Source organism: Orcinus orca, chromosome 3, assembly GCF_937001465.1.
Source record: "Orcinus orca chromosome 3, mOrcOrc1.1, whole genome shotgun sequence".
NCBI lineage: Eukaryota > Metazoa > Chordata > Mammalia > Artiodactyla > Delphinidae > Orcinus > Orcinus orca.
The window spans coordinates 147,115,057-147,129,143 of NC_064561.1; the positions used below are offsets into that span (position 1 = coordinate 147,115,057).

At 37.9% G+C, this 14,087-nt stretch overlaps 1 protein-coding gene across 1 annotated transcript in view; it reads left to right on the forward strand.

The window, feature by feature from the left end:
- Nucleotides 1-14,087, forward strand: part of EMB (embigin) — a 41,478-nt gene that overhangs the window by 9,812 nt on the left and 17,579 nt on the right. The window contains exons 2-3 of the mRNA XM_004265942.3: nucleotides 1,271-1,360; nucleotides 13,865-14,051. Of these exons, the coding sequence (XP_004265990.1) occupies nucleotides 1,271-1,360; nucleotides 13,865-14,051 (277 nt within the window). The remainder of the gene's footprint in view (nucleotides 1-1,270; nucleotides 1,361-13,864; nucleotides 14,052-14,087) is intronic.

Consider the following 14,087-nt stretch of genomic DNA (forward strand, 5'->3'; position numbering starts at 1 on the left):
TTTCATATTGATAGGTGACTTTTTGGCAATGTGTGTGTGTGCTTGAGAGTGACAGAGAGAGAGAATAGGAATGAATGAATATTAGGTGTGGGTGGAGGAGAAGTTTTGTATTCCTGGCAGCCTAGTGAGAAACTCAGGGCATATTTTCCTAAATAATCAGTGTCAGAGGGTGGTATGATTTAGGTATGTTATTTGTTAAAGGATTATTTTATGGGAAAGTGCATTCCACCTTCCAAGACTGTATTAGAAGTGATAAAAGCTCTGGAATATGGCTAATTGGAGAGCTAGGTTCTGCGAGGTAGGTTTTTTTATTAGGCAATATTGAAAAGCTGTGTGTAAGCTGAAGCAACAAAAATGATCACTTGCTTTGATAACATTTTTCATACATATAAGAAAAGAACTAGAAATCTAATCTTGCACTAGGAATAACTTTCTGAGCACAGTATTAAAAATGTGGTGTAAAAAAGGCCCAGGTTTAATTTAAAGTGAATGAAGGGTCTTAAGAATGCAGCCAAGTTTACAATAATGAGCCTTTCTCCTCTGACTTGTTTGGTAAAGTTGGGGTAGTTTTCGTGGGAGGTAAGGTCTGTGTCCTAAAGTCAAAAAAACAGTAGCTAGTGTTAAAAAAAAAAAAGAATCTTTGAGGAGAGTGGGACAGGTGGAAATGGAAACCTTGTTTCTTCGATGAACGTTTTTGAAAGAAGACATAAGTGACAGAAAAATGGAAAGTTGGTTTGGTAGCGGACACACTGGACCGTCACCATAGCTGGAAAACAGAGCAGCACAGACTCTCCCTGTCCATCCATTTATGTTCTCTGTCCTCTAGCGCCCGGTGCACTCTCTCTTATTCCTTTTTTATGCCCTTTATTTTGGTCTCTCTGTCCCTTTTTGTGCTCTCATCTTCTCTCTGCCTTTCTATGTCCTTTTTTTCCCCTGGCAGTCTTATCTAATTTCTCCATATCTTCATTTATGTTTTATAAAGAAACTATGAATTTTAGGATAAGGAAAGGGTTTTTTTAAAGCCATTTGATGTAATCAATAGGGATTTTTCAGTAAGAAAATAACATAGAAAAATTGGAAATTTTGTTTAATAGCTCAGTGTGTTTCTGAATGTCTGTGGAGCGTGTAAGACCTAGTGAATCAGAGCTTCCTGAAAACATTATTTTTCATTAATAGTATACAATATACCATTTTAGCTGCTGTGAACTAACTTTTAGACAGTCACTTAACCTTGATAATAATATGTAATCACATGTTCTTATTCTTACAGCTGCATCTTTCACAAGCCTACCTGTCCGGGAAGAAATGATGGCGAAATACTCTAACCTTTCCTTGGAGAGTCATAACATATCACTGACTGGTAAGTGTATTGTGTTTCAAATAATATAATGCCAGATAATTTTTCATTTTTAATTAAGCTACTGTATGAATTATGAAGTACTAAAGACTGCCAGACTGGCGGGGGAGACACACCAGTACCTTATACAGTCATAACACAGTGTGATGGGGTCCCATGCGACCAGGCTGACGTGCCCTGTGTGAGGGAGGAGGCAGCCTTTCCAGGCATGGGGGTTAAATGCTCTCTAGAAGGAGGGCACCTGGGACGAGAGGAGGGCTCATTTTGATGTGCCGATGCTCTTCGGTTTTCATCACACCTTGCTGGTACATCTGTTCAAACCACTGTTCACTGAGAGGAGAATTCATGTATCTGCTGGAAGGCCTTTAGGCAAAAAATTAAAGATGTTATCTATGACTGCTATGGAAAATCAAGCGAAGAACCCTGACATAAAACTCAAGTCTGCTTTCTCTTTTCACAGTTTTGGATTCCAGTATTTTAAAAGTAATCTCAGAGTTCTTTAAATGAGCAAGAGTAGTTATCTGTTTTAGCAACAATATCAAAAGTATAATTAGAATTTTAATCCTATTTTTTAAGTCACTAATAAGTTTCATCCAATTATATGTCCAGGCTTTAACTGTCCTCTAGTTTAAGAACGGTTCCTCTATTTCTGTTTAATATGAATTAAAGGTGTGCCCCTCCCCTCAATCTGATACCAGTGGAATATTTGCAGTGAGTTTTCTGGTAGGAGAACATTTTTATGACTTTGTGCAACCCCTGTTTGTTCCCAGATGTCCCCATCCTAGTATTTGGAGCTTATTCCTACTTGTAAAAAGTAATTACAACACTCCTGTGTTGCTACTTCTTCTTTTACTTTTTGCGCGTTCTAGGTTGGTTTCCTTTGTTAGGATGGAATGTTTCTTTAAGAGAGATTTATGTGAAAACATAAGTTTGCAAATCCTTTGATTGGCCTGGTAATGCTGGCAGCAGCACACCCCTCACTTATCCTGTGTAGCTGGAGCCTGGGAAAAAAAGGGTCAGGTGCCCAAAGGGAGAGAAAAAATTGGACTTTTTAGTTGATGTCAGGTTGGTTATTTACTTAACCCGTTTGGAGGGTTTCACTCCTAACCACTCTTTTATTCTGGTACCAGTATTCCTACAGTATTCATGAGAGCAGGTGTTCACAATTGTCCATCACTCACCTTCAGCTTTGGCCTGATCAAACTTTAGTCAGGCTTTTCTCTTCCTCCCAGACCCCTGAACTTGGCATGCCCCAAGTCTGAGCCAGCAGTAAATGCATGACCACAGCCCAATCGTGCTGTCTGCTTCTAGCCGACAGTTGCCTCATTTCTTCTCAAAAGTTCCTGCTAGCCTGCTTACCCCTCCCTATAAAAGTCTTTTTCTATTTGACAGTGAGATACTTGTAGATCCAAAGCTTGGAGCATTTTTCCCTATTGCAATAGACTTCTGGAATAAAGTCTCTCCTTATTTAAGTCTAGGTTTGTTTTCATTTGACAAAAGAAAAGATTTGACATTAATTTCGAAACACAGGATCTCTGAACTGTGACCCTTGTTGTTCTGTTTGCCTTCCCATCAAGAAGTTTGGTCTTAGGAACTGCCTTTATTGAAATATAGAATTTAAATCTGAAGACATACTTATGCTTATTAGGAACCATAGGCTTTCTTCTTATTGTTACCATCAGGATTTTTAATCTACTTCATAAATAGAATGTTTTCATATTTTGTCATATCATTGTTTATTTGAATTGTGCTTAACATTTCTGTGTTGTTACTTATTTTCTCTTCCCCTCTGGCCATTTTAGAAGTTGATCTCTCTGTTGGGATAAAAAATTTTTTTTACAGAGATGCAAATGTAGTACATTAGTTGCAGATTCTGGACCAGCATGACAACTTTTGGCCCAGTTCATAGCACATTTCCTCAAAGATGCTTGAGACTGGGAAACAGGTCCTGTGCCTTGGAGAGTGAAAAACATGACCTTTGGTTCATGAAAGCCTAATTGTTTACTTGTTTTATGTTTTTAAAATACTGCTAATCATTTACTTAACAGACATATGGTATCGACTATGTACCATGTATGTATTTCTACATATAACTTAGTTTAAACCTCATAAGAACCCTAAGCAATGGGTACTATTACTATTTGCAATTTGCAGATGAGGAAAAAGAGGCACAAAGAGATCAAGTGAACTGACCATGGTCACAGGTGGTAAGTTGGGTGTTTGATTTTGAACCCAGACTGTCTCACACCAGGCGCCACGCTATTAACCATCATACTTTGCAGACTTTCTTAATGCCCAGTTACTCATTTCTTTCAGCAGTTATTAATACAATTATACCTATTTTAAGGAAACTTAGATTCGCTATGAGACTATGGAAAGAAATTTCAAAAACAATGAAAACAAAGGTATTTTGATTGCCCTTTGCTAAATAGGTTTGTCTTGGAAATTGCATTTGCTGAGATAATGGATATCTTTGTAAAAGTATAATTGACTTCACTAAGCATGAAGTGTTTTTTTTTTTTTTTCCAGTTGTCTGATGTCACTGTGTTTCAAAACTTGATCTTTTAATAATGGACTATTTTAACACAACTGTGCTAGGTTTCCCAATGTCAATATTCAGAAGTCATTGTATTATAGCAATGAGAATATTTCTTTATTGTTTTATTTTTTTCTTTCTCTGTGCATATTATAGTGTTTGGTGCCTCCATTAGTGTGTTATAGTTTAACCCAAGAGGTTAAAACCAAAGCATCAGCTGGCAGCTTTCTTGACTACCCTGGTAATGTTGGCATAGGCTCTCCCCACGGGCACATTTTATTTATCATTTTGAGATGTGAGCAGCTGGCCTGGCAAGGACCTCGTGAGACAGGGAGATAGACAAAGCAGGCATTGGAGCTACAGATACATATATTAAGGCATGGAGTAAAATTTGGGAAGATTAGTCAAGGTCGGGAAAGGCAGCCATGTTGCTTAGACCAGCTAGACAAGAAGTTGTATTAGGGCCATTCAGATTCCTGGTTCAAGTGCCTGGTCAATCAGATTGAAAAAAGAAAAGAAGCAAGAGTCTCTTACATTTGGCTGCTCAGACACTTTGTTGCAGGGAAGATCCCAGAATGACTCTAATTAGGTTCACATGTTTAGGATGTTTCTCAGAAGCAGACCACCAGTTATCAAATCTTATGTAGACTGTAGATGTACAGAGGAAAAAAAAATGTGAATCCTAATATACACAGAGAGTGAAAGAGAAGGTAGAAGAGGGATCGCCCATAGTAACACAGTTGGTAGTGGCTGTTAGCAACTTTTGTTTTACACTAGGGTTTCTCATTAGCATAAATATTGACAGTTTGGGTTGGATAACTCTTTGTTGCTGGAGTTGGGGGGAGCATGTTCAGGGCACTGTAGGTTGTTTAGCAGCATCCTTGGCCTCTACCCACTAGATCTGAGTTTGTTAAAAATTTTTCTATTGTAAACCATGAGCAGTGAACACTTCTACATATCTCTTTCTGGGCATGGTTGTGTGTGTTCCTCTAGAATAATTGCCACAAGTAGAATCGCTGAGTTAGAAACTATGCACATTTTAATTTTAATACATACTTGCAAACTGCCCTCCAAAGTAGCCTGACAATTTACCCCTTCCCCCATCTGCATATTTGAGTATAATTTTCTCTAGATCCTGACCAACCTTGATAGTATTAAACTCTTCGCTTTTCTGAGTGTGAAAACCTGTTAATAAAACAAATTATTGTTTTAATTTGCATCCTGGAGTTAGGCATACTTATATCTGTGTATGTTTATCTGTTAAATACCCTTTATTCATTTTCCTATTGGGCTTATAAATTCTTCAATGTATGTAAATGAGACAGCTATACATTTTGAGTACTAATCTGTACTTTTTATAAAAGTTGCAAATGTTCTTTCTTGTCTTCAAAATTTTACATGGTGTTTTTTATTGTGTAGAAATTTCATTTACACATTTCTCCTAATATTTTCATAGGAGTTCTTAATAGGAGTTTTTAACCTTCAGTTTTTAAACCATTTAAAATATGGTTTTACGTATTGTGTGCGATAGAGCACTAACTTTATTACTATTTTATATAGATAGCTAATGTCCCAACACCCTTTACTGAACAGTTCTTTTTCCTACTGCTGTGAAATAGCACACTAATCATATTCCAAATTCCCATATGCTATTCTGTCTCTCTACTGTTTCAATGTTTTTCAAACTTTTTATAGTGCTACACAAAGTAAGGAACAACTTACCTTGTAAACTGATGCACTACCATGCATGCACCCACACGTCAAGCAACACCCACACCTAACAGATGTGTTACACTTGATAATTTCTCTTTTCTTACAACCCATTAAAAAACAAATCTGGTGGTAACTACCAAATTTATTTCCTGATCCACTAATAGTTTCCAACTTGCTTCTGAAAAATTCTGCTTATTTATTCCATTAATTTTCTAGGTGTTTTCTAGCAGCACTAACAAATTAATATTAATTTTTGAAACATTATACTTTTGTTCTTTTTTTTTTTGCGGTACGCAGGCCTCTCACTGTTGTGTCCTCTCCCGTTGCGGAGCACAGGCTCCGGACACGCAGGCTCAGCGGCCATGGCTCACAGGACCAGCCGCTCCGCGGCATGTGGGATCTTCCCGGACCGGGGCACGAACCCGTGTCCCCTGCATCGGCAGGCAGACTCTCAACCACTGCGCCACCAGGGAAGCCCCTGTTCTTTTTTTAAAAGATAACTTTTCCTATTTCCTGGACTTTTACTCTTTCATGTGGGTTTTTTGTTTCTAATCAAGTTCCATAAAAAATACTTTTTGGATTTTGACTGATTTTTCACTGAATCTATAGATTAATTTGGGGGAGAATTAGTATTTTTATGATACTCTATTATCACCTGTGATGATTTAGATCTCATTTGACTTAGGTTATCTATTATAGTTAAATTTTTCCATATATATATAATTTTTAATAAACACTGTATATAATTAAGATGTACAACATGACTGTATGGATATATATATTACTACAGTCAAGCAAGCTAATTAACATACCATCTCACAGTTATCATTTTTTGTATGTGTAGAATGCACTTGAAATCTACTGTCTTAGCATATTTCCAGTGTTCAGTACAGTATTAACATAACACACAGCAGGTGTGAATCGTATTTATCAAATTGTACATTACATCCCTAGTACTTATTTATCTTGTAACTGGAAGTTTGTACCTTTTGGCCACCATCCAGTTTCCCTTCCCCTCACCCCTGCCTCTGGTAACCACAGATCTGATCTCTTTTTCTATGAGTTTGTTTTTGAAGTATAATTGATTCCACAACACTATGTTAGTTCCTGGAGCACATTTTAGTGATTAGATATTGCTATATATTTCAAAATGATCACCACTATAAGTATAGCTAAGTCTATACCATCTGTCACCAAATATGTTACATTATTATTGGCTATATTCCCAACACTGTACATTTCACATTTGTGACTTATTCATTTTGTAACTAGAAGTTTATACCTCCTAATCTCCCTCACCTATTTCTCTCAACCCTATACCCACCTCCCCTCTGGCAGCCACCTGTTTGTTCTCTATCTGTGACTCTGTTTCTATTTGGTTATGTTTGTTCATTTGTTTTTTAGATTCCACATATAGGTGAAATCATACAGTAATCATCTTTCTCTGTCTGACTTATTTCAGTTTGCATAATACCCTCTAGGTCATTCATGTTGTTGCAAATGGCAAGATTTCATTCTTTTTTTATGGCTGAGTAATATTCCATTGTGTGTGTGTGTGTGTGTGTGTGTGTGTGTGTGTGTGTGTACACCACATCTTCTTTATCCATTCATCTATTAATGGGCACTTAGGTTACTTCCATATCTTGGCAATTGTAAATAATGCTGCAGTGGACATAGAGGTACATATATCTTTTTGAATTAGTGTTTTTGTTTCCTTCGGATAGATACCCAGGAGTGGAGTTGCTGGATTGTATGGTAATTCTATATATAATTTTTTGAGAAACTTCCATAGTGTTTTCTGTAAGGGCTGCACCAATTCACATTCCCACCAATAGTGCACAAGGGTTCCCTTTTCTCCACATCCTCACCGGTACTTGCTATTTGTTGTCTTTTTGGCAATAGCCATTCTGACAGGTGTGAGGTGCTATCTCATTGTGCTTTTGATTTGCATTTCCCTGACGATTAGTGATGTTGAGCATCTTTTCACATGCTTGTTGGCCATCTGTATGTCTCTCTGGAAGAATGTCTGTTCAGGTCCTCTGCCCATTTTTTAATCAGGTTGTTTGTGTTTTTTTAAGAAGATGTTGGGGGTAGGAGTTTATTAATTAATTAATTTATTTTTGCTGTGCTGCGTCTTCGTTTCTGTGCGAGGGCTTTCTCTAGTTGTGGCAAGCGGGGGCCACTCTTCATCACGGTGCGCAGGGCTCTCACTATCGCGGCCTCTCTTGTTGCGGAGCACAGGCTCCAGACGCGCAGGCTCAGTAGTTGTGGCTCACGGGCCTAGTTGCTCCGCGGCATGTGGGATCCTCCCAGACCAGGGCTCCAACCCGTGTCCCCTGCATTAGCGGGCAGATTCTCAACCACTGCGCCACCAGGGAAGCCCCTGTTTGTGTTTTTGATGTTAAGAAAGGTCCATATACTTTTTTTTTTAACATCTTTATTCGAGTATAACTGCTTTACAATTATGTGTTAGTTTCTGCTTTATGACAAAGTGAATCAGTTATACATATACATATATCCCCATATCTCTTCCCTCTTGGCGTCTCCCTCCCTCCCACCCTCCCTATCCCACCCCTCTAGGTGGTCACAAAGCACCAAGCTGATCTCCCTGTGCTATGCGGCTGCTTCCCACTAGCTATTTTACATTTGGTAGTGCATATATGTCCATGCCACTCTCTTTGTCCCAGCTTACCCTTAAATTTTTAAGAGAGTATTTAGACAGAGGTAAATTACTGTATGATTTAAAGAACATTCTTTTTAAAAGTGTAGTTCAGAAACCGAGCAAATGGGTATGGTCTTGGAAATGTCGATGTCATGGATGTTTTTATAACATTCTAAAACAGCAGAAATGCATTGCAGTTGTGGAGTTTTGGGGAAGTTGAAACATTGTCCATTGAGTTAAATGGACACATTAGTTTTCTGGCTAACCAAAAAGTATTTTAGTATTAGGGATAAAACTTTCTACGTATTTTTGATGCTTGTGATTTCCTGACAGGAAGGAAATCAGGCTGCAGAAGCATCAGCAAAGTATAAAAAACAGTGAGATAACAATTAGGGCTTGGAGGATGGCTTGGCAAGAAGAAAGGCTACATTGCGGTTTTAATAGAAGCACTTAGTTGAAAGTATGAATGTTTAAAATATGTTGATCAAGGAAAAAATATTTTTTCTTTTTCATTTATTTTGTATCTCTATGAAGTGATGGATGGTCCGTAAACTTACTGTGGTAATCATTTCATAAGGTATGTAAATCACAACATTATTCTGTACACCTTAAACTTATATAGTGCTGTATGCCAATTATATCTCAAACTGGAAGAGAAAAATTTTTTAAATTAAAAAAACGTTGATCACATCATCTATCATCACATTGCTAAATTATAAATTTGTTTCATCTTCTTTTAATGTTTTCTTTCATTTAAAACCTTGGTTCAGTAGTTTGAAAGTGATGAAGAAGTTAATTTCACTGTCATGAGCATTTCATATCTTTGAGAGTTGGTTGTGAGAATCTGGACTCAGTCACACCTAAATTTGAGATTCTCTGCTGTTATTATTTTGATGCATGGTTTTGGGCAAGATAGTCGACCTCTCTTTGCCTCAATTTTCTCATCTATGAAATAGTGATGAGAATAATGGTACTTACCCCGTAGAACTTCTGTGAAGATTAAATGATACAATCAATGTATAACTTTTAGCAACATACATGATAACTTTTGTTATACTACCCAAATGAGATAAATGGTGATAGGGAGGAAGTGTGTAATTATTCAGCAGTTACTATATTACTAATACTTTTCTTATGATAGTTCATTTAATCCTTTCTACTATCTTATGAAATATGTATTGTCCCATTTTATAAATGGGGAAACTGAGATGTTCAATATAAATATACTTTGTTTTGCCCTGTAAGTAACCTCAGGCACAGAGCCCCTGACATTGGGCTGCTCTCTTGTGAAATGGGGTAATAATTCATATTCTAACTTAGGAGGCTCCAGTGAACCACATCACCAAGCAGAGCACCATGCCCTGGAATCACCTTCTGGAATGTTAATATCTCTGTACTGTTTCCTGCTAGGGGTGATAATGCAGCTACATCTCCCTGCCAGTTCTCCCCAGGAAAGTTAGTCATCAGCCTCACGAGGTGCCAAAGAAATAATGCAAGAGTCAAACAGCCTTTTCTGGGTGCTCTGACTGCCGGAACCTCTTACAGCTCCATGCACTGGAGCGAGGCCTGGGCCTCCTCGTTCTGAGCAGGGGAACCCTGCACGAGTTAGACTTGGGTTGAGCAGCATCCAGCAGGAATCAGCTCAGCTCAGACCTAGGGAGGAGACTCACAGACGTCTACAAAGATTTTATTCCTAAAGCAGAGTTTTGCCAGATGTGAAAGAGTCTTTTGTAGAGTTGAGTCATGGTCCACCTACCACATGTCCTAGGCATTTTGACCTCCTGAGACCTCTTCTTTCTTTATAAGCTAAGCTTTCCTTTCATACACAAAGCAGGAAGATAAACCAAACCAGTTCAGTCTTCAAAGGAGCCATGCAGTACCAAAAAAAGGCTGTAACTACTATGAGCAGAGACTGCAAAAATGCAGACCCCTCCATATGCATGGAATCGTGCAGTGTTTGTCCTTCTCTGGCTGCCTTATTTCATTGGGCCTGGTGTCCTTGGGGTTCATCCATGTTGTGGCATATTGCCAAATGAATTTCCTCCTTTTTAAAGGATGAGGGATGTTCCATTGTTTGTATATACCACACTGTTTTTGTCCATTCATCCATTGACGTTTGGGTTGTTTCCACATCTTGGCTATTGTGACATGATGTATCTAAAACAGTCAAATTCACAGAAGCAAAGAACAGAGTGGTGGTTGCCAGGGGTTGGGGAGGGGTGGGAAATGGGGAGGTATTAGTCAAATGTCTAAGTTTCAGTTAAGCAAGGTGAATAAGTTCTAGAGATCTACTGTACAACATTGTGCCTACAGATAAGAGGGTAGGTCTCGTGTTACTACCACGAATTAAAAACAAAAAAAAAGTATACTTTTTTTGGCAAATGAAAGGTACCTAATCAGAGTAGAATAATAATCTGAGTTTTACTTTAGAAGGACAACTTTGGTGGTGTTAAAAAAAACATGTAGAGGAGGAGAAACTAGCCAAGAGAAGTTAGGAAGTCATTTTTCTCATCCTGGTGAAAGGTAATGAAGGTGTAGGGGAGGAAAAAGTTTTCCTTGACCCTCTTAGGGTCCCTAACTGGGTCTGAAAATTAAACTGACAAACATAGTTTAACAGGATTAAAGCATACAAATTAATTTAAGTTTTATGTGACACAGCATCCTTCATAAGGAGAGGAGGACCCAAAGAAACAGTTAAATCTGAGTATTTTTATGCTAGGCTTGATGAAGAGTGGAGAGTCGTGGGAGAATATGATAGATCAGAGAGTATGAGATAAGTGTAATAAACTGGGGGAAATTTAGCAAATCCTATTTGTTATAATTCTTCTATGTGTCCCTTTGTCTGTGGAGATAAGGATGCTCCTTTCCCCCAGCTATAGAGAAGGCACCTCTCCCATGAAGGTTTTATGACCTGTTTCAAGGGAGAAGCACAGGGGGAATGTCAGAGTGACCTTTCTGCTTCTGCTATTTTCACAAACTCCTTCAGTGTAAGACATTTAGTATACCAAGGTGCCATATTTTAGGGATAGCATGTTCTCAACCCCATCAAAGCCCTACAGTAAGAAGAGTTGGAGACAACTGAGCAAATCTGATTGACATTTCAGAGGTAAGAATCGACTGAATTCTACTGGATGTGATTTAATCTTAGGGGTCAGGAGAAGAGAAGGCTGATGCATCTCCCTCGGATATTTTGAGTTTGAAGAACCTTTGGGATATCTAGGTTTAGATGCTCAGTAGGCAACTGGAGCTGTGGGCCTGGGGATCAAGAAGGAAGTCTTGAATGGAGCCAAGAGTTTTACAAGTAAAGGATATTAGAAATAATAGTTGAATCCAACATGGGAGTGTCAAACAGAAAAGTAAAGAGACCAGAGAGCAAAGTCCCAAGGGAGACCAACATTTAGGGGTAGTTGGAAGAATTGGTGTGGCTAGCAGAATGTTAGGATCATGAAATGGGAGTGAAGTAAAGGAAATTTCTAGGAGTCGGTAGTCTCTGGCAACATCTGATATTTCAGACACATCAAACAAAACATGAGCTCTGAAAAGAGGTCATCAGGTTAAATAGGCCATTTTTAACCCAAGAGAAAGCACTTTCTGTAATGTGGTAAGATACTAGAATATGCCATATTGAAATGAGAACATGGGTGAGGACAGAGACTGTGTGTAGAAAACTCTTAAGAAATTGGCTAACGAAGTAAATTTCTTTGACAGACAGGACTAAGTTTTAAGGCTGTCATAGAGCTAAAGATGAAGTGAGGAAAATTTATAGAAAACAGAAGCTCAGAACCAAATACAGCAGATCTTGAAACATTTTCTCCTATTACTAGTACCTCGTATAATTTCTGCATGTACATATGCTGAAATGTATAAATCCCTTCAGTTTTACTGACTCAATTTTTTTTCCCTGTATAATTGAATTTTGTTAAGGTCTTCCCATAGCTAGGGTTTTTGTTTTGTTTTGTTTTACTTTTTGGGCATAAAATTCAATTCAGCAATTTTAGAATTACACGAGCGGTTATTTCAAGCATGTGCTCACAAAGCACTTCACACTAGTTGTACTTCACTGTTGGCAAAACTTTGCACGTAGTCATTGCTTAAGGAAGCACTTTTGTGAAGTTTTAAATGTAATTAAAAGGGATGTTATGCTATTTTAAGTTCTATTTTTTTTCTTTCTACATTTTGGCTCTGCATTCTACTTTTAATGATACTATACTATTGAGCGTGAGATGGAGAAATGTTTATATAATGCAGTGCCCTCTCCCAAACACAGCCCTTTCCTTCCCATTAAAAGTAACCATCACTGTTCTGATTTTTGTATAGTCACTTCCTTGCTTTTTAAAATTGTTTTATTACATAGGGGTACATTCCTGGGGCGCAGTGGTTAAGAATCTGCCTGCCAATGCAGGGGACACAGGTTCGAGCCCTGGTCTGGGAAGATCCCACGTGCCGCGGAGCAACTAAGCCTGTGTGCCACAACTACTGAGCCTGTGCTCTAGAGGCTGCAAGCCACAACTACTGAGCCCACGTGCTACAACTACTGCCTGAGTGCCTAGAGCCCGTGCTCTGCCCCCTTCCACTTTACTTTTTTTTTTTTTTTGGACAAGATTACTTCTTAGGTAGTGGGGTGTTCCTCCTCAGGAGACACACAATTCTGTTTTTGAGATGATTGCAGTAGTTGATGCAAAATGACTGGATTCATGATTCACCAGGGTTTCCTGCATCATTGTACTGTATTTCTATGATTTCTTCATTTATTTGCTGGAATTCTATAAACAGAAAGTTATCTTCCTTTATTATTTGGTTACCAGTGGTACATTTAGTATAGGAAGAGCAGTGTGCTTACTTGATATTTTTTTCTTTATTTACCACTGTTCAAAATTTTAAAAAGTTGGCTCTAAGTTGGATATATATATCAATATCTATATCTACATATTTATATATAGATATATCACCTAATGGCTTTGTACTGATATTTCAAATGCAGTGAAAATTCAGAACTGCAAGATGTTTATTTAAATTCTTCTGTCTCACGACTGTATCTTTATCCCATCCCTACAAATTCTTAAGGAGTAAGAAGACTGGGAACGATAGAATTAGTATATCACACAAACCCACATTACACACAAAACTTTCTTGTAGTAACTACCAATAACATGATTACTGAAAGGAGCTGAAACAGTCACTCCTTTCTCTCCTTACTAGTTTCTGTTTGTTTCTACGGTTGTACTGTTTCTACACTGTCAGAGCACATGGCACTTCTTTCAACAGTACTCTTCCCCCTGTATCCTTGTCAGCTAGTGAGTTTAAGCAGATTAAGATCACAGCGTTAGGCTTTTGTGATTCCATTTCTGTTGTAACAAAACTTTTCTTCAGCTGTGCCTATGAAAGAAAATAATAAAGGGAACTAAATATATGTTACAGAGGAATAATTCTTCAAAGGAATGTTACATTAGGAAACTGTTGATGTAGCACTGTTGTTACATTAGGAAACTGCTGATATAGCCCTACTGTTGATTATTTAAACTTTTTTATATCTTGGATTTCCCCTAAATGTAACTTTTACAACATCTTTTTGTTTGTTTTCTTTTGTGGTAAACAGAACATTCCAATATGCCAGTCGAAAAAAATATCACTTTAGAAAGACCTTCTAATATAGAACTCACATGCCAATTCATGACATCTGGAGATTTGAATTCAGTAAATGTGACTTGGAAAAAAGGTGATGAACTACTTGAGAATAACTATCTCATCAATGCAACAGGAAGCATCCTGTATACCCAATACATGTGAGTAAACAAAATTTTAACTTGTATGGCTAGATG